The sequence below is a fragment of the Dipodomys merriami genome, unplaced genomic scaffold (assembly GCF_024711535.1).
Source record: "Dipodomys merriami isolate MVZ:Mamm:240054 unplaced genomic scaffold, mDipMer1.0.p SCAF_31, whole genome shotgun sequence".
Taxonomy (NCBI): Eukaryota; Metazoa; Chordata; class Mammalia; order Rodentia; family Heteromyidae; genus Dipodomys; species Dipodomys merriami.
The window spans coordinates 18671101-18697474 of NW_027204604.1; the positions used below are offsets into that span (position 1 = coordinate 18671101).

General features: G+C 39.2%; 1 protein-coding gene across 4 annotated transcripts in view; it reads right to left on the reverse strand.

The window, feature by feature from the left end:
- Nucleotides 1–26374, reverse strand: part of Akt3 (AKT serine/threonine kinase 3) — a 202705-nt gene that overhangs the window by 11271 nt on the left and 165060 nt on the right. For all 4 annotated transcript variants that reach the window (XM_070041922.1, XM_070041923.1, XM_070041921.1 and 1 more), the window contains 2 exons: nt 15746–15960; nt 9717–9804 (listed from right to left, as the gene is read on the reverse strand). In XM_070041922.1, coding sequence (XP_069898023.1) covers nt 9717–9804; nt 15746–15960 — 303 coding nt within the window. The remainder of the gene's footprint in view (nt 1–9716; nt 9805–15745; nt 15961–26374) is intronic.

Sequence of the window (26374 nt, forward strand, 5' to 3'; positions counted from 1 at the left end):
CCCACTTTTCCTATCCTTAAACAGATAAAAAAGAAAGTTGAACATAAGTCTGAATAGATTCAGCGATTATAGTGTATGTAAAAGTAAAATCAATGATGACAATGTTTTAAGAGATAGGAGAGAGAAAAATGGATATACTTTTATACATTATTGGCACTATCTGTGAAATAGCATGGTTTATTTAGAAAATGACTTGGAGTTAGTTATAAATGTGTGTTTCAAACTCAAGGGTAAGCAGTTAAAAATATAGCTGAGAAAGAAGTATAACTGATTTAGTTGACATGCTATGAAAAGGCAAAGAGGCTGTCTTATAAAATCTTCAGTTAAGAGCAGAGGAGCACATGACACAAAGAACTATGAGTAAATAGGAATAAACTTAGTAGATACCAAACCAATTGTGCCAATAATCACTTTAAAGGTCAACAGGCTAAAACATACCAAGTAAAAAGGACTCTGAGTGGACTGGAAAAAAAAAATCCAACATCCAACTACACTATGCATAGATAACCCATTTCATATATGAAACAGAACAAAAAAATGGAATAAAGGTATATCCTACAATCAAAAGAAAGTTGAAGTAGCTACATTAAGACAAAAAAGATTTGACAGCAAGGAATATTGTCAGAGACAGACAATCTGCCCAGTTGGACCAGTCCTCCAGGGAGACAGCAATCTGAAATGTCACGTGTCTAACAGTAGAAACAGGAGAAATGGAGAAATCCATGAATACAGCTGGGGTCAGGAACTCATGCAGTGGGCTGAAAAAATTGGTTCTAGATATAATTAAGCTGAACAGCACCATCAATCTATCAGAGCTAATCAACACTTATAGAGTATTTTATTCAATAATAGCATAATTCACAATCCTCAAGCTCACACCAAACGTTTACCAATAGACTTTCTTTTATGGGCAGTAAAATACATTTCAACACATTGAAAAGAATAGCTATTGTATAAAAGTATGCTCCTAGACCACAATGAGACACACTGGAAACATAACAGTATTGTCATCTGTGTCTGGAAACACATAACAGTACTGTCATCTATGTCCAAAACAACACATTATCCTGTTAAGTGTAAGTATACTGAAATCTACTTAGACCCAAAATATTGTTGCAGGGTTTTGACACTTGATTATTACATCCCTTTATTTTTTCTAGTTTGCATTGCAAATTTGCTTAGATGAGAATGTGTGTGTGTGTGTGTGTGTATGTTTGTGTGCGCGTGCTTGTGCACACCAGTCCCGGGGCTTGAACTCAAGGTCTAGGTTCTGTCCCTGAACTTTTTTACTCAAGGCTAGCACTCTACCACTTGGAGCCACAGTTCTACTTCTTCTTCTTTTTTTTTTTTTTTTTGGTGGCTAATTGGAGATAAGAGGTTTGCTCACAGATTTTTCTGCCTGAGTTGGCTTCAAACCAAGATTCCCAGATCTCAGCCTCCCAAGTAGCTAGTATTAAAGGTGTGAGCCACCAGTGCCAGGTGTAGGTAATATTCTTTTAAAGAACCATGTAGGTATATTTTGCTTTGAACCCAATTTGAAGGCATTTTTCAAAGCTCATACTATTTACATTTCATGATATAGCTGTTAGTTTTGACATTTATCTGTGTTCTTTTATATTTTAAGTAAAATACCTCATCAAAAGAAGACACTAGTTACAATGTTTAACCATCAGATGTCTAGACTACAATTTTGATCTGACACTCTTATCTTTGAATTAAATTTTAAAGAGCCATCATTTGAGTGTGATAAGAAAAATATTATGATGCTACCAGGAAACCAATTTTTAGACCTTTATTTCTCTTTTCTGCTAGTGTTCCCATTATGTGAGTACAACACAACCATTAGCGTCTGCAACAGCAGCCATCAACAACCAAACAACATAAAATGTGTAGCTGGAAAGTAAAAAGTGATGGCTCAGGAAGAAAAGTGCCACTGTAATACCTATACCACATTTCACTTTGGGTACATCTTGCAAAAATGTTTCCTGGAATCTCTCCTCCTTATCTTTTAGTATTGAGGATGGAACATTTGCAAAACAGTCTACCAGTGAGCTATATTGCCAGCCCAACTTTGACTCTAGGCCTGACTATTTTCCAGTAGTCAGTGTCTGTGTTCCTATTCTCTTTCCTCTCCTACCCACCATCTAGAGTTAATCATTTTCCACAACTCTAATTAAACTGAATTCAAGGTATATAAGAACAAATATAACTATAAAACATATACCAACATTTCCTGAACCAAAAGACAGATATTTACATATATTAAAAAATTAAAGTAATATAGATTATGCTCTCCAACTACAAGAGAAGCTAGAATCAATGAGAGTAATATTTGGGAAGTCTATATATTTAAACATTAAACAACATAGTTCTAAATATCTTTCAACTTAATAAGGAAGCACAAAGATAATTACAAAAGTGTTACTTCATTGAAAAAAAGTCAGTAACACAGATAAAGCTCTAACCAGAGTGGTTGAGAAAATGATGGAAGATCTAAATTACCATTATCGGGAAAGACAGAAATGATCACTATAAAACACTAAAAGAATAATGGGATATTAAAAGAGTTCCTGCCAATGAATTATAGACTTAATAGTCAAATACCTTGAAAGACTTAAAATATCAAAACTTGTTCCAAAAGAAACAATTCACAATTAAATTCCTCACAACAAAATAAAAACTTTAGGCCCAGACAGTTTTACTGGTAAATTCTATCAAATAATTAAGCAATGAGAATACTATAACACATACTACCTTATAAAGTTGAAGAGAAGGGAGTACTTTCTACTCTGGTTTTTGCTAGGTCTGCCTGGAAAAAATGGTTCCTGTCCCATTGTTCTCCTGGTGCACACACGTTCCTGTCCCATTGTTCTCCTGGTGCACACACGTTCCTGTCCCATTGTTCTCCTGGTGTGCATACATGCTCCTATCCCATTGTTCTCCTGGTGTGCATACATGCTCCTATCCCATTGTTCTCCTGGTGCACACACGTTCCTGTCCCATTGTTCTCCTGGTGCACACATGTTCCTGTCCCATTGTTCTCCTGGTGCACACATGCTCCTGTCCCATTGTTCTCCTGGTACACACATGTTCCTGTCCCATTGTTCTCCTGGTGCACACATATTCCTGTCCCATTGTTCTCCTGGCATGCACACATGGCTCCTGTCCCATTGTTCTCCTGGTGCACACACATTCCTGTCCCATTGTTCTCCTGGCGTGCACATATGCTCCTGTCCCATTGTTCTCCTGGTGCACACATGCTCCTGTCCCATTGTTCTCCCGGTGCACACATGCTCCTGTCCCATTGTTCTCCTGGTACACACATGTTCCTGTCCCATTGTTCTCCTGGTGCACACATGTTCCTGTCCCATTGTTCTCCTGGTGCACACATGTTCCTGTCCCATTGTTCTCCTGGTGCACACACATTCCTGTCCCATTGTTCTCCTGGTGCACACATGCTCCTGTCCCATTGTTCTCCTGGTGCACACATGGCTCCTGTCCCATTGTTCTCCTGGTGTGCACACATGTTCCTGTCCCATTGTTCTCCTGGTGCACACATGCTCCTGTCCCATTGTTCTCCTGGTACACACATGCTCCTGTCCCATTGTTCTCCTGGTACACACACGTTCCTGTCCCATTGTTCTCCTGGTGCACACATGTTCCTGTCCCATTGTTCTCCTGGTACACACATGCTCCTGTCCCATTGTCCTCCTGGTGCACACACGTTCCTGTCCCATTGTTCTCCTGGTGCACACATATTCCTGTCCCATTGTTCTCCTGATACACACATGTTCCTGTCCCATTGTTCTCCTGGTGCACACACGTTCCTGTCCTATTGTTCTCCTGGTACACACACGTTCCTGTCCCATTGTTCTCCTGGTACACACATGTTCCTGTCCCATTGTTCTCCTGGTGCACACGTGCTCCTGTCCCATTGTTCTCCTGGTACACACATGCTCCTGTCCCATTGTCCTCCTGGTGCACACACGTTCCTGTCCCATTGTTCTCCTGGTGCACACATATTCCTGTCCCATTGTTCTCCTGGTGCACACATGCTCCTGTCCCATTGTTCTCCTGGTGCACACATATCTCCTGTCCCATTGTTCTCCTGGTGCACACACGTTCCTGTCCCATTGTTCTCCTGGTACACACACGTTCCTGTCCCATTGTTCTCCTGGTACACACACGTTCCTGTCCCATTGTTCTCCTGGTGCACACGTGCTCCTGTCCCATTGTTCTCCTGATACACACATGTTCCTGTCCCATTGTCCTCCTGGTGCACACATATCTCCTGTCCCATTGTTCTCCTGGGTAGACACATGGCCCCTTAGCTAGAAGTCCCCTCCCCCCCAGCATTCCTAGCCCAGGTGACCATGCACCTAGAGGCAGTTTTACCCTCCCACTCCTTTCTCCAAGGTCACATCCTAGACCACCCTATCTCCCCTCCTTCTGGCTAGCAGGAGGTAACCAATCTCCCTACATTAGCCTTAATCCAGCCCGTCTCTCCTGCCCTGCTCCACATGTGGTTATATCCCCATCCACGTAGCTCTCCTTCTCCCTACCCTCTCCTTATAGAACCCCGATCCCTCTAGAGGCGCCCCCTTCTCTATACAAGCCACACCAAATGTGGTCCAGCAGTTCAGCAACCTCTGATAACCTCTTGATGCTGGATACCGGGAGGGGCCAAGGTCAGGGCTTGCTGGACTCCCTCCCCTTTTTGTTTCTTGAGGGTTAATCCAGTTCCCATCTGCAGCCTCTTCACCATCTCTCTCTCCAGTCCCTCCCTCCCTCCAGGGCCTTCCTCCCTCCAGTCCTTCCCTTCCTCCCTCCAGTCCTTCTCTTCCTCCCTCCCAGCCAGGACACTCTGAGGGGTGTCTCCTACCTCTCTAGATGACTTTTCGCTTACGGACTCTGTAAGGCCAAAGCACCTTATTTTCTATTCCAATAAGGCATGGCCAAAGTATAGACTAGATAATCGGTCTCAAGGCCCCAAATGGGCATATATATGTGTATATTGTGTATGTGTATATATGAATAAATGTATGCATATGTATATATAATATTCTCTGAGATTTGGACAATTTTTGCTGCAGTACTGGTAAGTGGCTATAAGTTCTACCTGCTCAGGCTGTCCTTGCCCCCCATGCCTGTCCTTCCCTTTGCCAATCCTGTCCACCTTTCCCCATACCTCTCCCCTGACCCCATGCATAGGCAGCCCACCCCTGCCAAGTCACCAGACAGCCCTGAGATAACCCAGGGGCCCAGTGAAGACCCAGCCTCTCCACCACCTCATGGAGGGTTCAGCAGAGTCAAGAGGGGCACGGCTGTTCTTAATGCTCTTACTATCTTAAAAAGGCTGAAGATGCCTCACCCCAACGAGATCTGGTGAGCACAGCCTTTAAGGTTTTTATTTATCAAGAGGATCAGGTGAAGGCTGTAAACTGCTCATGATGGGGGAAGTGACAGCCTGTGGGGGCTACCCAACCCCCACCCCTGCCCCCCTGGACTCCTCAGAGGTACCCGGCACACACCACCCAGACCAGCTCCAAGTGTGGCCAGGAAGGTCAGTGGGCAAAACCTGCCAAAGTGGGCAGCCGGGACACTGGGAGTCAACATCGTTCCTCTTCTCTACAAGGTAGGACAAGTGCCCCCCCCCACCTCCACGCAGGGGGAGCCCAACTCCCCAGAGACATTCTGCTTGGTCACAGAAGACACAGTGCCCAGGTTGCTGACCCCAAGAACATCGCTATGGAGGAGCCCAAGGATCTTTTCGAGTTGCCAGTAAGCCCATCCCCTTTCCTTTGGATATACGAGCCAGGATTTTTCTGCTATCTCATTATGCAGGCCTAACTTTTCCCTCCCAGATCTCAGTGATGAATGTAGACAGCCTTCCTACCTGTCCCCCAACTACTGGACTAATACCATGGAGGACAGAAAACTTTCCTTTTTCACACTCCTTCCCAATCTTACCCCTCTGTCCCACACCCCACCTAGGGCTAGACTTGCTCTCTAAATTCCAAGTCTCTCTCTCATTCCATATTCCAAGACAGCCAACATCTATTCTACTTTTATCCTTAAGTGATTCTCCACTCAGAACCTCCCAGGCATCTTCTCTAGAAAGGTAACTTTCTTTGTCTTGAAGAAGTTCAATTTCCTTTCTTGCCTTTTTCTGTCTCTCCTCAAGAGCACCCTCACTCTTTCTGTGTGCCCTGCCTGTCTGTCTGTCTGCTTGCTTGCTTACTTAATAAAGCTCCACCAAATTTTCTTATCTTCCTGACTTGTTCTTTGCCTTCTTGACCACGTGGTGGGTTTTCCTGCAATCCCCATCCACTCTAACAAGTATTCAAAGGTCAATTTGTATGCTAATGCAGAAATTCACCAACATGGCCAATGATGGATTTCTTTGCAAGCATAAGGACGATTAGGAAAGGTAAAGAAAGAGAAAGGTAGTAAGGAAACAAAAAAAATGGTTTCTTTGGATAAGAAAAGATTTTGGAAAGTAAGAATTGTCTGTTTGTTCCAAGAGCTTATGAGCGAAGTTAGTGAAGTTGGCATGTAATTAAGTTGGCTGTGATTTAAATAAAGTCAAGATTAATACACTGATGTAAAACGAGTATCTCATTCTTTATGTCCATCTATGGAAGTAATTGTGTGTGTACTATTTAGTTTGTCAAGTTTTTAGTATGTGTTTCCCAAGTATGAAAGCCACCGTGGATACAGAGCTGACAGTGGCTTCAATTTTAACTAGCATCCTAAAATGCTATATTCAGTTTAGTAGCTGCTATTTTAAAGCTCATGTCTGCTGGGTTTTGTCATTGCAGCATTTTCTTCTGCAGCATTTAGTCAGACCCACAGAGCAATAACTCTTGCAAACCTAACAGATCAGACCAGAGGACTGTGGAGCTCAGAAGTAGGAGACACCTGGCCATACAGCAGAGTCCACTGCAAAAGGAAAAACAGAAACACCAACGAAACAAAACAGAAAAACCAACACACTGATGATAAAAAACTCACCATTAACTAGAGATAAAACTTCCTCAGGTAGAAAGAAAGTCATTAATGTATGTAGTAAGGTGATGCTGAAATGCTTTTAGGCTCACAAAAGACTTACAAAATCAGCACATAGTTCCCACATATTGCCCAGCCACTTTCTCAATGTCAGCTCCTTACACCCTAATTACTCAAATTAAGAAGTATCAGTACATGGCTGGGAAGTTGGCTCAGTGGTAGAGTGCCTGAGGCCCTGGGTTCGATTCCTCAGCACCACATAAACAAAAAGAAAAAAGCCGGAAGTGGTGCTGTGGCTCAAGTGGTAGAGTGCTAGCCTTGAGCTGAAGAGCTGAGGGACAGTGCCCAGGCCCAGAGTTCAGGCCCCACGACCAGACCCAAAAAAACCCAAAAAACAAAAAACAAAAGAAATATCAGTACAATGCTGAGTGAAACTATCAACTTCATTGAGATTTTACCATTTTTCTCCCCGCTATTTGCCTTTTCTATTCTAGGATTGAAGCCAAGATGCCATACAGCATTCAGTCATATCACCCTATTTTCTACTATTGGTAAAAATGCTACCACTGTTTTTGTCTATTTTCTCATGATTAAAGCAGAATAAATGAGGGAAAATAAGTATGGTCAAGCTTACAGCAAATACAGGAGATATTCCTTTATGTACTTCCATTAAGATTAAGGAAAAAATCATTTAGGGGAAAATGAAGCAGGACAGACTAGGGAAAAAGGCTATAGATTAGATATGATCAGCTTACAGCAAATAGAGGAGATATTCATTCATTTACCCCCCTTAAGATTAAGGGAACAGAATCATTTAGGGGGAAATGACGCCTGGAGAAGGCAATTCCAAAACATGGTATTTAGAAACCTGGAAGTGCCATCCTTGCTTCAAAGAGAGACAACAGGATGTATCGCCTCTCCAGAGGTGCACTGCTCACCCCAAGAATTAACACTTGTGGGGGCTGGGAAGGTGGCTCAGTGGTAGAGTGCTTGCTTTGCATGCATGAGGCCCTGGGTTCAATTCCTCAGCACCACATAAGCCAGAAGTGGCACTGTGGCTCAAGTGGTAGTGTTCTAGCCTTGAGCTGAAGAGCTGAGGGACAGAGCCCAGGCCCAGAGTTCAGGCCCCACGACCAACAACAACAACAAAATTAACACTTGTCTGACAGGATGTATGCATTCCTGAGGAAAATGCTTCCCCTCAACTTAAGCCACCTCCTACCCAAAAGCAGGTAACAGGGCACCTTCCTTATCTCAAGGATAAGGATCTGTTTTACGGCAGCATGCATTCTTACCTGGAAGAAATGTTCCCAAACATCCAGAAAGTAACACCAGGAGTAATTAAAGCAAAGATGAAACACCTAGGTTTACATAACTCTGAAGCCAGACCCCTTGCCTTTATCATATAAATGGCCCTAACAGCCAAAGAGCTTCATTTCTCTCTCATTCTCTCCCTTGTAGAGCACGCACACTCTTGTTAAGAGTGTGCCCCCACCCTGCCCTTCTGTTTGTCTGTCTGTTTGCTTACCTACTCAATAAAGCTCTGCCCAGGTTTCTTACTGTGTGACTTGTCCAGAAATTCTTATTCTGTGATCAAAGTCAAGGATCCTAAGGGAAGAGTGCCTACATTTAAAGGGAAAGCTCACAAACCCTCACTGTGTCTGGTGACATGATGATGTTGAGTCTGTAGACTCTGAGTTGAGTGGACTTGAAGTTTGAATCAGTGTTTAATGTGGCTGCAACTATTTCAAATGCTTAAAAGAAATGGATAGGAAATCACCATATTCCTTCTCTCCAAAACGTAAGGCAGAAATGAAATACCTTACTTCTTCATAATTCATTCCACTGTTCTTAAGGGAATAGTAAAGACGAATATTTGGCAGAAAACAAACCCTATACAGATGTCATTATCTGGAAAATTTAAAGAACAAAATAAGAAAACCTGGAATAAAAAGATAAACTGGCTAAACAAAATAGATTAAAAATTCAAAGTAAAAATTTAATTAAAATTTTATATAAGCATTTGAAAATAAAAATGACAAATAATGCCTATACTAACAATATTTGTAGTATTAAAAAAAGGTGAAGCATACATGATGAGTTTCTGGTCCTTAAGAAAATATTGTAGTATCAAAAACATGTAATAGGATTATAATGAAAATAAAGATATGTATACCTAGGAATATGCACTTTGTGGGCAATAAAGTAACATTTCCAAAAAAAATCAAAGAAGTCTCAAATAAGACTAATAAAGATATTAAATTACTAAATATTAAAACTATTTTTTAGATTCCTTTTAAATAAACATTTGTATAAATGAATCTTGTATTTACCCTAAAATGTGACATGAGTAAATTTAAATTTATATTGCTTGCTGATTTTCCTAAAGAAAAAGGAAACATTAGGTGTCTTTTTTCTCCAATTGAAGAAGTAATGATCCCCTGAACTAGCAAACTGATATGAAAGGGGAAGAAGAGAAGGAAGAAGAGGAGGAGGAAGAGGAAGAATAAATTCTTTGACAATGTGGAATAATGATTCAAGAGGCATTTCAATTATTACTAAGAATTTGTGCCAAGCAGTCCACTGGTCACTTAAGTGTTACAGTATAATAGTGGAAATTCTGTTATGCTTGGAGTTCTCTTCCCTGAGTGTGTCGGCAACAGTCACAACAGAGCAGAGTGCACACACACCTCGTTGGGCAAGCCTACCTTTTTGTCATACACATCCTGCCAGTTTACTCCGGAAAAAAAACTGTGTCTCATGATTTCTTTCGCATCATCTGGCCCTCCACCGAGGCTGTGAGGACAGAAACAAACTTGAATGAGTGCAAGACATTTACAGAAGCCCAACATGTCCATTTTCTTGGTGGAAATACAACTTTCCATGTGATAAATAATTCTTTGGATAAACAGGCACCAAAATAGAAAGTTTTGCTATAAGATCTAATTTTCTCAACATGCTGCTAATAAAACCTATCGTCAGAACAAACAGAAAATGGTATGGGCCAGTATTGCTGGCACATTGGAGATATGTGGCACTTCTATTTTCCATCTGCAGCACGGGCGCAGCCATACCTTCCCAAGGTAATACCAAGAGTTAGAAATAACAGAGGTGGTACCTAGCAAACACATTATTATTATTATTACTATCACTTGTCTAAAACAAATTCCTTTCGGGATAACTCAAGTAAAAAATGTATCATTGTTCTTAAATTCTGAAAGATTTCAGAGAAATATTTTCAGAGAAAATAATTTGTGGAGAATTGTTACTGATAAATACTCATGAACTATTTCATATTTTAAGAGAATTCAACAGGAATTCTATTCGTCTATGAAATAGCATGAATTAAAAAATGAAAAAAAAGGTGCCGCTGTCTTTGAAGATATTCTTATTTAGTCAATATCTAGCATAATAGGAAATGCAAGTCCTTTCCGGCTTCCTCAGTCTCATGAAGCACGTTTGAGTCACTAAGGAAAAACTAGAGGGAAAGTGAGAGAGAGGAAGAGCGGGGGAGTGAGAAAAAAAGTTAACAAGAAAAGAAAAAAAGGAAAAATAAGGCAAGGCCAGGAGCTTAATTCTGAACTTAATGCAGTCAGTTTAGTCAGATTTATTTCAACTGCTCCAAGAAATTATATGTGCTTATAAATACATGGAAAACCATGTATGGGTGTTATAAATTATTATAAAGTATTAATATAAATACAATTGAACACAATTTACAAAGAATATACTTCTACTTTGAAACAAACTCACTGAAAACTTTTGTTAGTTTTTATTCAACTTTAAAGTCAACTACAGTGAAAATGCTTCTGGATCAGTTCTGATGTGATCACAGTTTGATGTTTTTGTTCATTAAAGTCACAGATGAAAGTCACATAACAGAGACACATATCAAACTTCATTTGTCAGTTACATGAGTGACTTCTTTGATGGGTAAGTAGTTGTGGAACAGAGCAAGAATATTTAATGTTTTTGTATCATTTACAATGTAACACATGCATACACACACACAAACAAAAAACCCTAAAAAACACATACTTTAAAATTTAATCTGCACTGTTAACATGCTCTCCAACACTCTCTTAAACCTAAATCAAAACAATAAATTAAGCCCTGACTTACAGCACTGGCCAATTCTGGCGGTGCATGTCTTTTTTCACCAGGCCAGTTTCAAGCTGTCATAGGAGCTGCCAATATAGTCTCCATGAAGATACGACTTCAAAACACAGAAAACAGTAAAATGTAACTAAGTGAATAGGGAGTGATAAATTTTGAGTATTTAGTCCTTTGATTCACTCTTCTTTATGAATTTATGCAGGTTTTTTATTTTTATTTATTTTTATTTTTTGGGTCGGGTTGTGGGGCCTGAACTCTGGGCCTGGGCGCTGTCCCTCAGCTCTTCAGCGCAAGGCTAGTGCTCTACCACTTGAGCCACAGTGCCACTTCCAGCTTTTTCCTTTTTGCTTATGTGGTGCTGAGGATAGAACCCAGGGCCTCAGGCATGCAAGGCAAGCGCTCTACCACTGAGCCACCTTCCCAGCCCTAGGTTTATTTTTAATAATGACAATTACATTAAATATCTAGCCTACAACATTCCTGAAAATTTACCATTTTGTTCTGGTAAGCTTGTACCTACCAACTATAATATACTAGTAGGTAGAAGGGAAACCAAACAGGTCATGGTAAGTGGCAGTTACTTCTCACAAGTTCTGGTTGTCATGAGTAAGAAACAGGTGACACAACGATAGAACATCAGATAATTGGTTGACACTTGGCTCTCTGCTGATGAGTGGCTCCCAGAGAGGGGTCACCACTGTGAACTCTAGCTGGAAATCTCTAAATGAACTACATCACAGAGACAAGTTTTAAGGTTGCCTCATGTTACAGCTGGTATGCTCACATCTGGCACATTTTGTCTGGTGGAATCTCTATTAATGCATTCTGTTCCCTCTCACTCTGCTTCAGGTAAGTTCATCTCTTCCAATAGGCTGGGAACTTCTGGAGACAAACATCAGTACTTGATTGCCCAAAAGGTATTCTAGTCCACACAGGAGACAAGAAAAGCACAATAACCAAAGCACTCGTTTCTAAAAAGAAGTTAATATTTTATTGTAGGAAAAAAGGTAGTCTGTATGAAAAACAGCCAAAACCCCATGTACTTTCCTACACTGGTATTGCAATGGGTTGGTGCTTCACAGTTTTACTGTTTGTAATACTAACTCTTTTTGATGTGTTCTTGACATGGTACAGGTGGTGAGAACTGAACACAGAATCTTAACCGGTTCATGAAAAGTTTTAATCTACCTTGTTATTTATTTTTGAATGAAATGAAATCTGTTTTTTGTTTGTTTGTTTTTTGTCAGTTGTGGGGCTTGAACTCTGGGCCTGGGCGCTGTCCCTGTGCTCTTCAGCTCAAGGTGAGTGCTCTACTGCTTGAGCCACAGCACCACTTCTGGTTTTCTAGTGGTTTATTGGAGATAAGAGTCTCATGGAGTTTTCTGCCCAGGCTAGTTTTGAACCGTGATCCTCAGATCTCAGCCTCCTGAGTAGCTAGGATTGTAGATGTGAGTCACCAGCACCCAGCTGAAATCTCAGTTCTTCAGTAATAATTTGGTTTGGGATATGGCTAGCACAATTTACCAAATATATACACAAAATATTGCTCAAAAAGACTTGCAAAGTCTAAGATTATAAACTTTGATTGTTGTTTTAGATAGGTATAACTTCAGAGAGTGAAGCTGTTAACACTTTCAATGTCAATATCATAATGTCAAAATAAATCCTTGGAGCCCATAGATTTTTTGTTTTTGGCCGAGGGATGGGGGGGCGGTCAGGGAGAGGGAGAGGAAGTACTGGGGTTTGAACACTGGGTCATCCATTTGCCAGGTAGATGGTTTACTGATCTAGCCGTACCTCTGGCTCTTTTTGCTTTAGTTTTCTTCTCCTAGCTTTGCCCAGAGCTGGCCTGGACTATGATCTCTTCCCACACAGCTAGGGTTAACTGGCATGCCCCATCACTTATGAAGATGGAGTCTTGCTAACTTTTTGTGTAGCTCTCCTAGAACTGCAATCCTCCTTGTTTTCTCCTGAGAAGCTGAGATTATAGGCATGAGCCACTGTGACCAGCCTATGTATAATTTACTATTAGAAACACCACAGATTTCCTATTTTCCTAGTACACTAAATGCAACATGAGGCATGTTTTTCCTGTAAGGTGCATGGATGATAAAGAATTAATAGAATGCTCACAAAGTAACAGAGAATAAGATATATAAGGAAAATTACTGTATGCCAGATATGGGCTGGATCCCTGGCACCATGCAAGGGAAAAGAACACTAGACACATCCAGGCTGAGTTTAAAGAACCTGACCAGGGGAAGAAAGCAGTCTATGATACTGGCATGTTTCTCAGACCTCCCAGGAGTGTCCTTTGATGGCTTTTTCTTACCTGTGAACTTGGACATGGCCAGGGTTCTGCCCAGGCCCGCTTCTCTCTACAGTCTAGGAGGCTCCTAGATGTCCTTGGATCCCAAAGCCATACGATCAATGGCTGGTCTCTTTTCTTTTCAGTGCTGGTATTATCCAGCTGCATGCTTGTCATCAACACTGACATCAACACTAGTTCATGCTCCTTGAGTCAACAACACCTCGTTCTTTAAACTAGTCACTCTGAGACCTTCTAGCTACCCCTGACTCCCAAATTCATCATTTTTGTGTTATCATTTGCACTCAGGAAGAACCCCAATTTCATTATTACTGTAAGGGGAACTGGGGTTTGAACTAAGGACTTGTGGCTTGCTAGGCAGGTAGTCTAACATTTGAGGTACTCTTAAGAGTTCTTTTTGCTTTCAAATAGGATCTTGCTTTTGCTCAAGTTGTCCTGGTCCATAGTCCTCGTTTTTATACTTCCCAAGTACCTGAGATGACAGGCACGCTTCACTGTGCCTATTGATATGGGAATCTTATACATTTTTTGCCCAAACTGGCCTAGAACTATGACCCTCCGGACCCCAGCCTTCCCAGTAGCAAGCATAGGTATGAGGCGTCAGGCCTGGCTTCTTTTTATTTTTTACACTCAGCCTCGTGCTGTAGCCCAAGCTGACACAGAACTCGGTCCTCCTGCCTCAGTCTACGAATGCTGACTATAGATACATGCGACCACACTTGGTTCCACAGGAATTCTTAACTGCTCTCCTTCCCTGCTCCTCGCTCTTCTTCATCAGTCTACCTCAAAGCTGCCAGAATTAGCCTTTCCTTTCTTTTATTCTGTCAGTCATGGGGCTTGAACTCAAGGCCTGGGCATTGTCCTTGAGCTCTATTTTTGTTCAAGGTTACGCTTGAGCCACAGTTCCACTTTGGGTTTTCTGTTAGTTAATTGGAGACAAGAGTCTCATGGACTTTCCTGCTAGGGCTGACTTTGAACTGCGATCCTCAGATCTCAACCTCCTGAGTTGCTAGGATTACAGGTGTGAGCCACCAGCTCTCACTTCAGAATTACATTTTCAGAATACAAATCTTGATTTAAAATACCCTCATGGCTTCTCATCATTTTGTGAATAAACACTAAATGTCCTCTAAGAAACATAAAGTCCTTATAACTAACACCACAGCTTCATCCCTGACAGCTGCAACTTGCAACCCAGCCACCCTTCACATGTCAATTTGCCTTCCTGAGTGTCACCTCTAACCCTAACTCTCGGCCAGCTCACCCCAGACCTCACTAACTACCCTGACAGCACTGAGCACCAGCAAACATGCGTGGATGCGCTGGGCCTCATCGATGCCCAAGTGTCTATGGTAGGGACGTGCTCATACTGGTCTGTGTCCTGGACTCTGTAGAGCAACACAGTGGGGCCCAGCGCATCTCTTAGGAAACAACGAAGCAAGTAGCTGCGAATACTGCCTTCTGTCTCTGGAGCACCACTAACCTCTGGCAGGAGACACTATGTATCCAGCGTCTGGATTTATAGAAATTCACCTAGCCTTTGTTCACTGGGATGGAAGTGAGCCAATGGTGAACAGACGGGGTGGATATGGACATGGGAACCATGAATTCAGTTTTGTTGTACACGCCTCTAGAGAGGTGCCCACGGCAGTCAGAGCTGCTTAAGAAAGGCTGGGAAATTCAAATTTCAGGATTCATTTGTTCGGTCACTCAGTAAATCTATTTGTCAGGAGCCACAAACAAACCCTAGATGAGATGGGACTCAGGGAAATCACAGGCTCAGTGCTTCAGTTCATCACCTGCAGAAGCTGTTAGGTGTGCACAGACACCTGGGTGGAGGGCCCCTAGTAAGACTGCTCATATTACAAGACACCTTAAAGTCAGTAGTCATTTCACACGCCCCATGTGTGAAGTAACGGGATAAAGGATATGTGGCTAACTGAGCAAAGCAGCAGAGACTCCCTGAGTGGAGAGCAGCACGGCTGTTCTTTCTACAAAGTGAACCAGCAGAGATTGGAAGGCTGGGGGAATACTGTGGGGAAGATCAAGCCATGGACAACTGAGAAACATTATGTCCACATTATGTGTGGACATTTTGTGAATCCACATAAAATTTCCACTGAGAGAGACTTTGATCTATATTATGTGGTTAAAAATAATTCATTATCTCAGTGGGAAGATGTCTACACTAAGTACATTGCTTTTTGGAATTAGTTTTATTTGAATTGATTTCCAAATCACGGTTTCTAACCATACCCATCAATAATGCAGCAAGCATGATTTGAGGCTTACCGTTTATTTGGATCCTTTATCAAGAGCCCTGAAAGCAATGATTTTGCATCTGAAGAGAGTGTTCGAGGAAATTTTATGTCTTCCATAAGTATTAGTTCAAAAAGTTTCTCATGATCCTGGTTGTAGAAGGGTAACCTTCCACACATCATTTCATACATGACAACACCAAGGCCCCACCAGTCCACAGCTCGGCCATAGTCATTATCTTCCAACACCTAAAAGCAAATCAGCAAAGTGACTCATTATTGTATGCTAGCCTTTCAAGAACAGTGAAAAAAACAAGGCTTACAGAAAGTGAGCCCTGACTTCTAAGGCTTAGATAAGTCTAACGTCTTGACCTTTAACCTATGATACATCCTACAAAAGATATAACCTATGCAAGTATGTGCAATATCACAGAAACCGTCAGTATATTACAAAGGGGGCATGCACACACACTCATCCATGCACACACACAACCCTGAAGTGAATAAGCATATCCACGGATCAAATAAAAAAATGTAGCAGCATATCTATATACATCCTCTGAGGTTGACTCAATTTTTCATTCTCAGTCCCACTAATCTAGACTTTAACAACATAAAATTAGATGGTACTAGAGACAGAACACTGAAGAAAACATAAAGTTTTGTAATTTGGGTTGTAACCAGTTTTAGCATTCAGAGTCTCAATAATTCAAAACAACCCTTTCATTAACGCAAACACAACCCAAATCCCAGACCTAAAATCTGTGTGGTATGTACCCTTACATTTGTCTCTCAAAATACAGAAGATAGACTGGGTGCCAGTGGCTCATACCTGTAATCCTAGCTACTCAGGAGGCTGGGACTTAAGGCTTGAGGTTCAAAGACAGCTAAGCAGAAAAGTCTCTGAGATTCTTATCTCTAATTAACCAGCCCCCAAACTCCAAGTGGTAGAGTGCCAGCTTTGAGCAAAAAAAGCAAGTGAGAGTGCAACGGGCCCTGAGTTCAAGTCCCAGTATTGCCAGAAACAAAAATATCAGATGCAAAAGAAGTTTTAGACATTAGCCAGGCACCTATGACTCCCACCTGTATTTCTAGCTTCTCAAGAAGCTGAGACCTAGAGATTAACATTTAAACCCAGCCTGGGCAGACAAATCTAAGAGGCTCTTATTTCCATATAATCAGCAAAAAGCCAAAGTAGAGGTGACTTAGGTGGTAGTGAACCAGGCCTTGAGTGGAAAATGCCAAGCAAGAGCAACAGCCCCCGAGTTCAATCAAGTCCCCAACTTCCCCTACTCCCCCCCAAAAAAGAAAAAAAGAGGTGACATTAAAGTATAACTTTTATTATGTTAGATCTATTCAAATCAGAACATGATCATTTACAATTTGACTCATTTTTATCATATTTGTTTCTTACTCGATGAAACATTCCTCATGAATAGATAACTTCAAGTATTTTTAAATGAATATGCTTTAAAAATCTTTAAGCTTACTTAAGCTTCTGAAGCTTTAAGGCAAATCAGATAAAAAAATCACAAACATAAATTACATCAATTAAAAAACCTTCTTGGTTTTAATTAAAATTGTTGAATTGCAAATACATTTAGCAGTTGTGTCGTTGCAACCTAAAAATATCATGAAAGGTACATTTGAAGACAGAATAAAGATTAAGGCTAAGATCTCAGAAGAATAGTATGTTACTTAAAGATCTATTCAGTAAGCATTTTTGGAGTACTGTAATTTTTAAAAATTCAATTGTAAAAATGTTTCATGGCTAAAGAGATCTAGGAACAAATGCAGCAGTGGTATTCACTAGACACTATGTTGAAAATATACAACTTGTAAGTGGATAGGTGGGAAAAACTGGGAGAAAGTGAGGGAAGAGCTGACATTATCCAAAATGAAAAGTAATCCCTCTGTATATAATTTTTATAATAATAAAAACAAATAAAAAACTTGTCTAGGAAATGAATTAGAAACTTAGACAAGTACAGTTACTGTTTTTCCAGAAACAATTTCAAAACTAAAAAAAAAATTCTAAAGGAACAAGAAATTCTAGTTTTCATCACTGGCCAAAACACATTTAAAATTTCTACTTGTTTGACATGAGTAACTTGAGAACATGGGGAAATCAAGAAATACCCTAAGATGTGTAAGGAACTCTGTTCTGTTCATCAGTCATAGGAAATGCCGGTATCTATCTGTGGAACACCAGGGACTTTTGATGGCTCAAGGCCTGTCTCATGGCTAATTAACAGAATGTAATGTTTTGTGAGAATTTATGTATCATAATGCAGGATTCTATCTAGTAACCAAACAAAATTTTTTTTAAATCTAAGTACTCTTTAACTGCATTCCTACAGCACGAACAAAATAGTGGCACACACAAAAAGGAGCCAAATGTGGTTTTTAACCTCTTTTTTCACACAAGCATAAAAAGCATAAAAGCTGGACTAACTGCCTCCCGAACCTACATTTCAGCAGCCGGGTTCTCATCCCCAGCTGGTAAAACTGGCAATCCGTTATTTTTGTTTAAATACCTGGTCTGCAGCCAGAAGAGAAAGTGAGCACATAAAAAGAGGCTTTTCATTTCTAAAGAGACATAAGCAATTGAAAAATAAAACTGCTTTATGAAAAAATCTATTTTGTAAGATATAATGTTTCATTTAGCTCTGTAAAATAATCAGATTCTCACAATAAGCAGCTTTGCTTCTGTGAATACCTGCTTTAACTGACACTCAAATACACAGTACTGTAAGCAGGACTGTCTGCTGAACCTCATACCCAGCAACACTGATGTAATGCCTTACTGAACAATACACTCCTACAACCAGTCAACCCTCACTACTTAAGAGATTTTGCTCACCAATGAAAAACAATGATTTGTATTCAACTTCTCTCCCCTGATAGCTATGTGGAAGATAAGATCTACAAGAAATAATAATTTTCAATTATGGGAATATGAACCATCCTCCCTCTACACATATTACATCTTTCTTTGTCCTTAAGTCTAAATGATTTAAAAACACAGTACTATGAAATACTTTGAAAAATCCCCAAATCACATTATTTTAAACCCAATTGCCTGTTTTATATTCGTTTTTACATTTATTATTAAATTTCCTTGAACTGTTGTTTATAAAGGTAGGTGTACAGAGGGGTTACCAGTTTATAAGTCAGGTAATGAGTACACTTTTGGACAACATCACCCCTTTCTCCACTCTCTATATTGGTTTTGTTTCTTGTAAACTAAGTGGTTGTACAAAGAAGTTACCATCCATAAGACAGGTTATGAGTTACACGCTTCTTGGTCCCTTAGCTGCTTCCCCATCTCTCCCCGCTCCCAGCTACGTAGTTCATTTTGCTGGAGGCACACAGAGTACATCTGCATCTGCTCCCACTCCCTTCATTCCTGTGCCCCTTATATTAGTTTTGGAAGAAATTTTTCTCATGAAAAGGACTTCTCTTTCTAAAATTACAGTAACATACACATTTCAAATTCTGGAATCTCAGTCAGTGTTGTAATTCTGTTTTTTCTTAGTGAAAGGGCAATTTTTTTCAATGCTATAAGAGAAAGCTGATCTCAGGGATAAAGTAGAGGTACAATAATAGTCACAATGGTAGACCATTTCAACTCTATTAAAATATCATTTATCACTGGATGTAAATACAGATGAAAACATGCTTCCAGACAAATGATTTACTAAAAGAGTTATCTTGATGAGTTAATCTAAAGCGTCTCTTTTCCATAAATTCATTATTTCTGACTTTCAAATGCAGTTCAAGGCCAATTATGAACAGTGACATCTGATTGACTTCCTCCTTTCCCTATTGTCCTTGGTCACCTTAGATGTAGGTCACACTTTACACCAACATTTAACACAAATGTCTAAATAGATAAAGGACAAGACAGAATTTGTAACACTAATGAAACACTAATGTTAGTAGGACATGAGAGCTCATATGAAATCAAAATCAGAGTGCCAACTTCAGGAAATAGGCTGAGTTCCATGTTTCTACCAGGATCCAGAAATTGCTTTACTTCAAGATACAGTCAGACCTCAGATCTAAGGAAGTTGCAGCGAACATCAATTAATGCTCAATATTCTGTAATATTTGGTAAGTCCGCTTGCATAAAACAACTAGGTGGAAAAACACTAAATCACCTCAGATAAACTCTTGAGTATTTACTAGTTTCAAAGAATGAGGCTACTGATGAAACTATGTGTTTTAAAATGAGACCATTAATTAAAGGTCCAATGTAAACATTTTTTTGGTAATAGGTATTTCAGAAGCCATTTTAATCCAACATGCTTTCACCTGTCAGGATGTGCTGGGAGACTAGGAGACGCCTTTCTTAGCTGCCCCTTAGGCCAGCGATACTAGGAGGCTGTGTGCCCTACAGTGCTCACTATTCAATCAGGAAGCCTGACAGAACAGATGGGAAAAAATTAAACATCTAAATAAAGTGTCTACACACCTACGTTGTGAAAGTAAACTGCGAACTTGGATGAACCAGTTTATACTAATTTAATTTTTTTTTTCTGGTTTACATTTCAGGTAAGTGATATCTACGAGTTTTCTATATATATGTACTTCATACTTTATAGAAGCCTTTTGTAAATTCTTTAACATCACAGGTATTTGATGAAAAAGAGTAACTTGTAATTTTGCCAATTCAGATTTTTAAATAAACTCAACTTTCAGAAAGGAGAAAAATATATGTCAGTCTTTAAGATTTATCCCTTATCTTCAATAACTAGTATATGTCTAGGATAAGCAGAAGAGGTCAAAAACTATGCACATATGACCATATAACCTGATGCTAAGCAAAATGAACCCCAAGATAGGGACACAAGGTATTTTATCTTTCTTGTTGTTCTTTTTAATGTACTGTGCGATTTTCTTTTTGTTTCTTTGTATGCTCTTCCCCCATGGTATAACCTCTGTTGTCACTATATTTGATATCAGTGCCCTGCATCTTGTATATACATTTTTCTAATTTGGGGAGGGGAAAGGAAATAACAAAATGCTGAAATAAAGATACAAAATGACCCATTCTAACAATGAGATGTACAAGACACTATGTTGAAAATGAACTTTACAACTTTGCGGGGGGTGGGGAGCAGGGGAGTGTTGGGAGAGGTAAGGGACCATAAGGGAAAAACAAAGGAGGGGGAAACAATGCTCAATAGGAAATGTACTCATTATCTTGCTCATGTAACTGTAACCCTTCTGTATAGTATCTTTACAATAAAACATGTTTAAAAATAGAAAAGAAAAAAGAAAAAAGATTTATACATTGTTTTCTCAGTATTTTCTTCATGAATAGAACTATTTCTCAGCTGACCTAATGATTCTTCAGAGCCGGCATTCGGGAAGCCCCTCTGCTTTCAGCTGGAATGCAGAAAGCTTTATAGTCACCTCCTGCATGCACAAATGCTTGCATTCAGCTAAAGTCATAACATCTAAAGCAATCTCAGCCTAGAACAAGAAAAATTCTTGAACAAGACAAAAGCTAAATAGATATAATCATGGTAGTAAAATCATACTTAGATATACCTTCCTGTAGATTTCTGTACTTTTAAAACCATAAAGTAGTAAATATTGGATTCTAAAATACAAGATCATTATACTCCAAGTAAAAACCACCCTAATAAAATACTACTTTCATTACTACTGTTCTCAGCTTAACTGAGTTTTTAAACCCATTCTCAGGATTCAGAGGATTCGCAGTCACACTTTGTGCTTTAACTGGAATCCAAATTAATCATATCAAAAATTCTGATCATTAATGCCAAAAACCACATATCATGGAAAAGAGGTTTATGAGACAAATAGCTATTCTAAGAAATAACAGCCCTCTAAATAAGCTACTACTTACATATACCCTTAAGACATTAATTTCATCTTAGTTCACATTTAAATGTAAACTCTATCTTGTCCCATAATTGGACTATTAATATCCAATTATGGGACAAGATGGAGTTACTGCTAATGTTACCCACAAATCGTATAAAATAGCATTATAGCAAAGAAATAAATTAAACATCAATGAAATGGTAAGCCAACTCTTAACAACAGAGCTCTTAAATATAAATTCTAACTATGAAGCAGATAACTGCATTTGAACAAATTGCTGGGCCCTAAAGATCCCTCTTAATATTAGTGGTGAGACCTTTCAGAACTACCGGAAGATGCAGGCATAATATGCATCATTTTATTGTTATCATAAAGGTTATATACAGAGAGGTTACAATTGCATAAGTCAGGTAAAGTGTACCCTCCCTCCCTCTCTCCCTCCCTCCTCTCTCCCTCCCTCCTCTCTCTCTCTCTCTCTCTCTCTCTCTCTCTCTCTCTTTCTTTGCCAGTCATGGGGCCTGGGCGCTTTCCCTCAGCTCTTCAGCTCAAGGCTAGAGCTCTAGTGCTTGAGCCACAGCACCACTTCTGGCTTTTTCTGCTTTATGTGGTACTGAGGAATTGAACCCAGGGCCTCCTGAAGGCAAGCACTCTACCACCCAGCCACCTTCCCAGCCCTAAATGGACAATGTAACTACTTCTCTTGCTCTCTCAGTTTTTCCCTCCCATCCCTACCCACAAGTTGGATAGTTCATGTTCAACATAGTGTCCAGTTCCAGTGTTACATGCATTTTAACAAATGAAATGTTAAGTGTTGAATCCTGTTTTTGAAAGGCTAGTAAAATAACTTTTAACAAAAGCTTAAGAGTTAGGAGACTAATTTCACAATCAGTAGCAATACAGTAGAACTTTGTTCAAGGCGTAATAAAAATGTAACTATTTATGTTACTATTTTTATCTGCAGATTAAATGGAAAAACATGTGCAACATTAGGCTCATTTGTTTCTCTTAAGATTTCTTAAAGATAACATGCAAAGAAGCTCCGAAAATGACATGTTTCACATTTGCTCTTTGTTGGATTAAACTGCACTCCAGTTAATGGGTTTCAATCATGTTAGTCCTAGCTGCCCTCTATCTACATTACTCCATGCACTCCCCAGCTTCATAGGAAATCAATGCATGTCCATGATTTGAAATTTATAAAGAATTAATTTCTACTTGTGTTTTGATTTAGCACAGTGAAATAAATCTTTGTAACAAAATAGTCATCAAAATATTCAGATATATTTCAGATGTTCGCAATGTTATATATGAGATATTAAACACAGGTTTCAAAAGAAAAATGAATGTACTGATTAGCAACTGAATGGTTTCTAAATTAGAAATGGAATTCTGGAAACTAAAAAGACTACATCAGAAACTGCATTTTCACCTACAGGAAAAATCACTTTGTACTTAGATAAAATTATATACTTCTTCCTCAGTAGTTAATGCTACACAGTATGCATTTCTCAACAATCAAGTCATTTTTTAACCATCTTTTTGTTAGTTCTAACTTGATTATCAAATAATTTTTATTTTTACATGATTACAGAAGTGCATTTCTCTAGGTTTCCAAAACCACCTTATTCAACCTTCCCCATCTGTCACCATCTGCTTCTTTTTAGCGTGTACTTTTTGTGTGATCACATAAGCATGTGAAAAATAACTAACATTCAGATGATTATCTGCTGGTACATTTGAGGACTGGGCATAATAAAAGTGAACTGCCAAAACGTACTTAACACTTTTAATTTTGTTGGGTCTTGCATGTAAGCTACATTTGATTTTCAAACTGTTTTACAGTTGGAAAGTTGATCAAGTACTGCTAACTCAAGAGCAAAGCTGAGACTCTAAATAATTAGCACTGCATAAAATGGTTTGGACTCAACTGGAGCCGAATCAGATAATAAAATTTAACAGTAAGAGTTTGTATGTGACTTCTAATTTCTTTTCTATATTCTAGGTGTGAAAGCCCAGACTCCTTTCAACATAGCTTATGGCCCATAATTTATTACAGGACCAGTTCTGTTTCCTTCTAACATAAAAGGAAAAGCAGATTCATTTATATGTATGCATATAATGCATTTCTAAAGATGCAACACCCTAAACACATAGCTTATATGCCTGCTGGAACCCATCTCTGCAACCTCTCACCAAAATCAAACAGAAACACAAACTGAAAAATGACCCAACATATCCTTTCTTTTAACAATAAAGACCCACAATGCTTCATAATAGGAAAATTTCATTGTAAGCCCCATCCTTTATTATGAGGTAGGGAGAACACATTAAAAAATATTCTTTTTCCAACAAATGGCACTTTATATGCAAGACTTATCTTTTCTGGTTTACCACAGGAAGCAAGCTGAGCAGTTTATTTACAAATCTGCTGAGTCTAACACAATGACCATTTAGTAGACTGGTTCTGTTGTGTTGAATGTCCTTCATCTATCTTTAACAGCACACCCTTCCCACCCAAGTAAAACAAATGCCAGGTAATGGCGCTACATGAAAGGGAGCAGAAAGATCTCTGCGCATGGTTAGCAGGTCCTCACCAGAGCAGAAGGGAGCCAGCTCTCAAACAGAGCTCAGGCTTATACTGCTGCTACCAAGAAAAGACTAGCAGTAAGAATAGTGTACACTAGAAATTTCAAGGTTCAAAAAGTGACAGATACTGAATGATAAGGGGCAAGGCTAGTTTCAAACCTGTCTGTCCCTCCCTAATCCTGACCATGTCAATTGCTCTAGATAACCTCCCTGCTTGAAACTCACTGACTCTCATCCCAAGATGTACCTAAATGCTGCCATTCCACTCCAGTCTGTGCCCTGTCTTCCTCCCTGGATGACCTCGGGTTTACAGCAGATTTAGTCACCTCAATGTAAAACACTTCTGTTCTTGGTCAGTAATAATGCATGGTAAGCATCACTTTCTGTTCCACATCTCCATAGTGAACTGCACAGCAGCTGAAGAATGACTTTTTACTGTTCTTACATGTGTACTAGTGGACACAAGGCCTGATGCCTGATAAACAGTCAATGAACAATTCTTGAATGAATGAACAAATGAATGGTCTTCAATGAATGGCTTGTATTAAGATTATGAGCCATTATAAAGTACAAATATTTAAATTACATAAATTAAAATTATTTACATGACTGTTTTGAAATCTTTCACCCGCAAAACCAACTATCATTATCAGTCATAAAAATAAGGTGTCAACTTTTTAATTATGAACAAACTTGTATTAATCATGGATGGAGAATATAAATGGCTTTGAAAACCAGACCTATGTGATAGTTACAAAAAGGTACACAGAAATGTTTTGTTTTTAAAACAAAATTGATAATTGCTTGTAAATTACAAATTTTCTATTTAGAAACAATCAGAATGTTCTTGTATTAAATTCCTGGTTTTGTTTTTCAGTTGATGACATTTGCATAGAAAACAGTATCTTTGTTTCTTAGGAGATCATCTGTTTCTGAAATGAGATGTATTTATCTTCAGAAATAACTTCCCCTAATTGTGACACAACTAATTTTGGTACTCTAAAAATGGCATATCATCATTCACAGAAAATGTATAGCCAGAGTAACCGAACACCAGAGAAACAAAGAATTTGTTTTTTCATGACATTCACAAAACAATTCTATTCTAGAAAATATGATCTTGTATTTCAATAAACCAAGAACAGTGTTTCTGAAATTTTACCTAATTCATGCACAAAAGTAGAGAATTTTAAACCCTCGGCTCTCTAACAGGGAAAATAGTATTTTCCCTGTTATGCAAGATAATAGTGGTTGGAAATTTATGGCAATTTCAATATTAGAATTTACTTACAATATTTTGGCAATATAAATTTAATTTCTACTTGAAAACATTATCACAGTAAACCAATATTAGTTACTTTGTAGATGAGAATGTCAATATCAAGGTGAATTTATTCTTCCAAACTTCTGATTACCATTTCCCATTGAGCATTTGTAAGACATCTAAAAATTATATTCACTTACTTCTGTAATTATCCTTGAAATTAACTTTCTCGGGCAATATGCATGTAGTTATAAATGTAAAAGTGGACTTTGTGGTCAGAAAAACCAAATTAGATCCTGATTACTATAGTATACCTCCACCACCTCCTAGTACAGATTACCTAAAAAAAAATTGGAACCTCTGTCATTTCATCTTCCAAAAGAAAATCAGGTTTGCTACACATATCATAAAATCTTATTCCAAATATCTAGTGAAGTAATCTTTAATGGACAATAATTTCTAATTAAGCATCAAAAATTAGTGTCTTCATAATTGACTTTAGCCACAACAAACCTCAGCTGGGGGACTCACTCCACAATGGAGTGCACGAAGGCAGGAGCTCTACCACTTCTATCACACCCCTAGCTCTTCCATTTGTGCTTTTTTCTCTCTCTCTCTTTTGTGTGTGTATGTGCTAGTCCTGGGTTTAAACTTGGGCCTGGCTGCTGTCCTTGAGCTTTTCTGCTCAAGGTCAGCATTCCACCACTTGAGCTACAGCTCCCCTTATGGATTTTTGGGGATAAGAGTCTCATAGACTTTCTTGCCCAGGCTGGTTTTGAGCTGTGATCTTCAGATCTCAGCCTCCTGAGTAACTAAGATTACAGGTGTAAGCCACCATGCCTGGCTATATTTTGTTTTTGAAATAGGGTTCCCTAATTCTATCTGGGCTGGCCTCAAACTCTTGCTCCTCTTCCTTCTGCCTTCAAAGAAGCTGGGATTACAAGTGTGCACCAC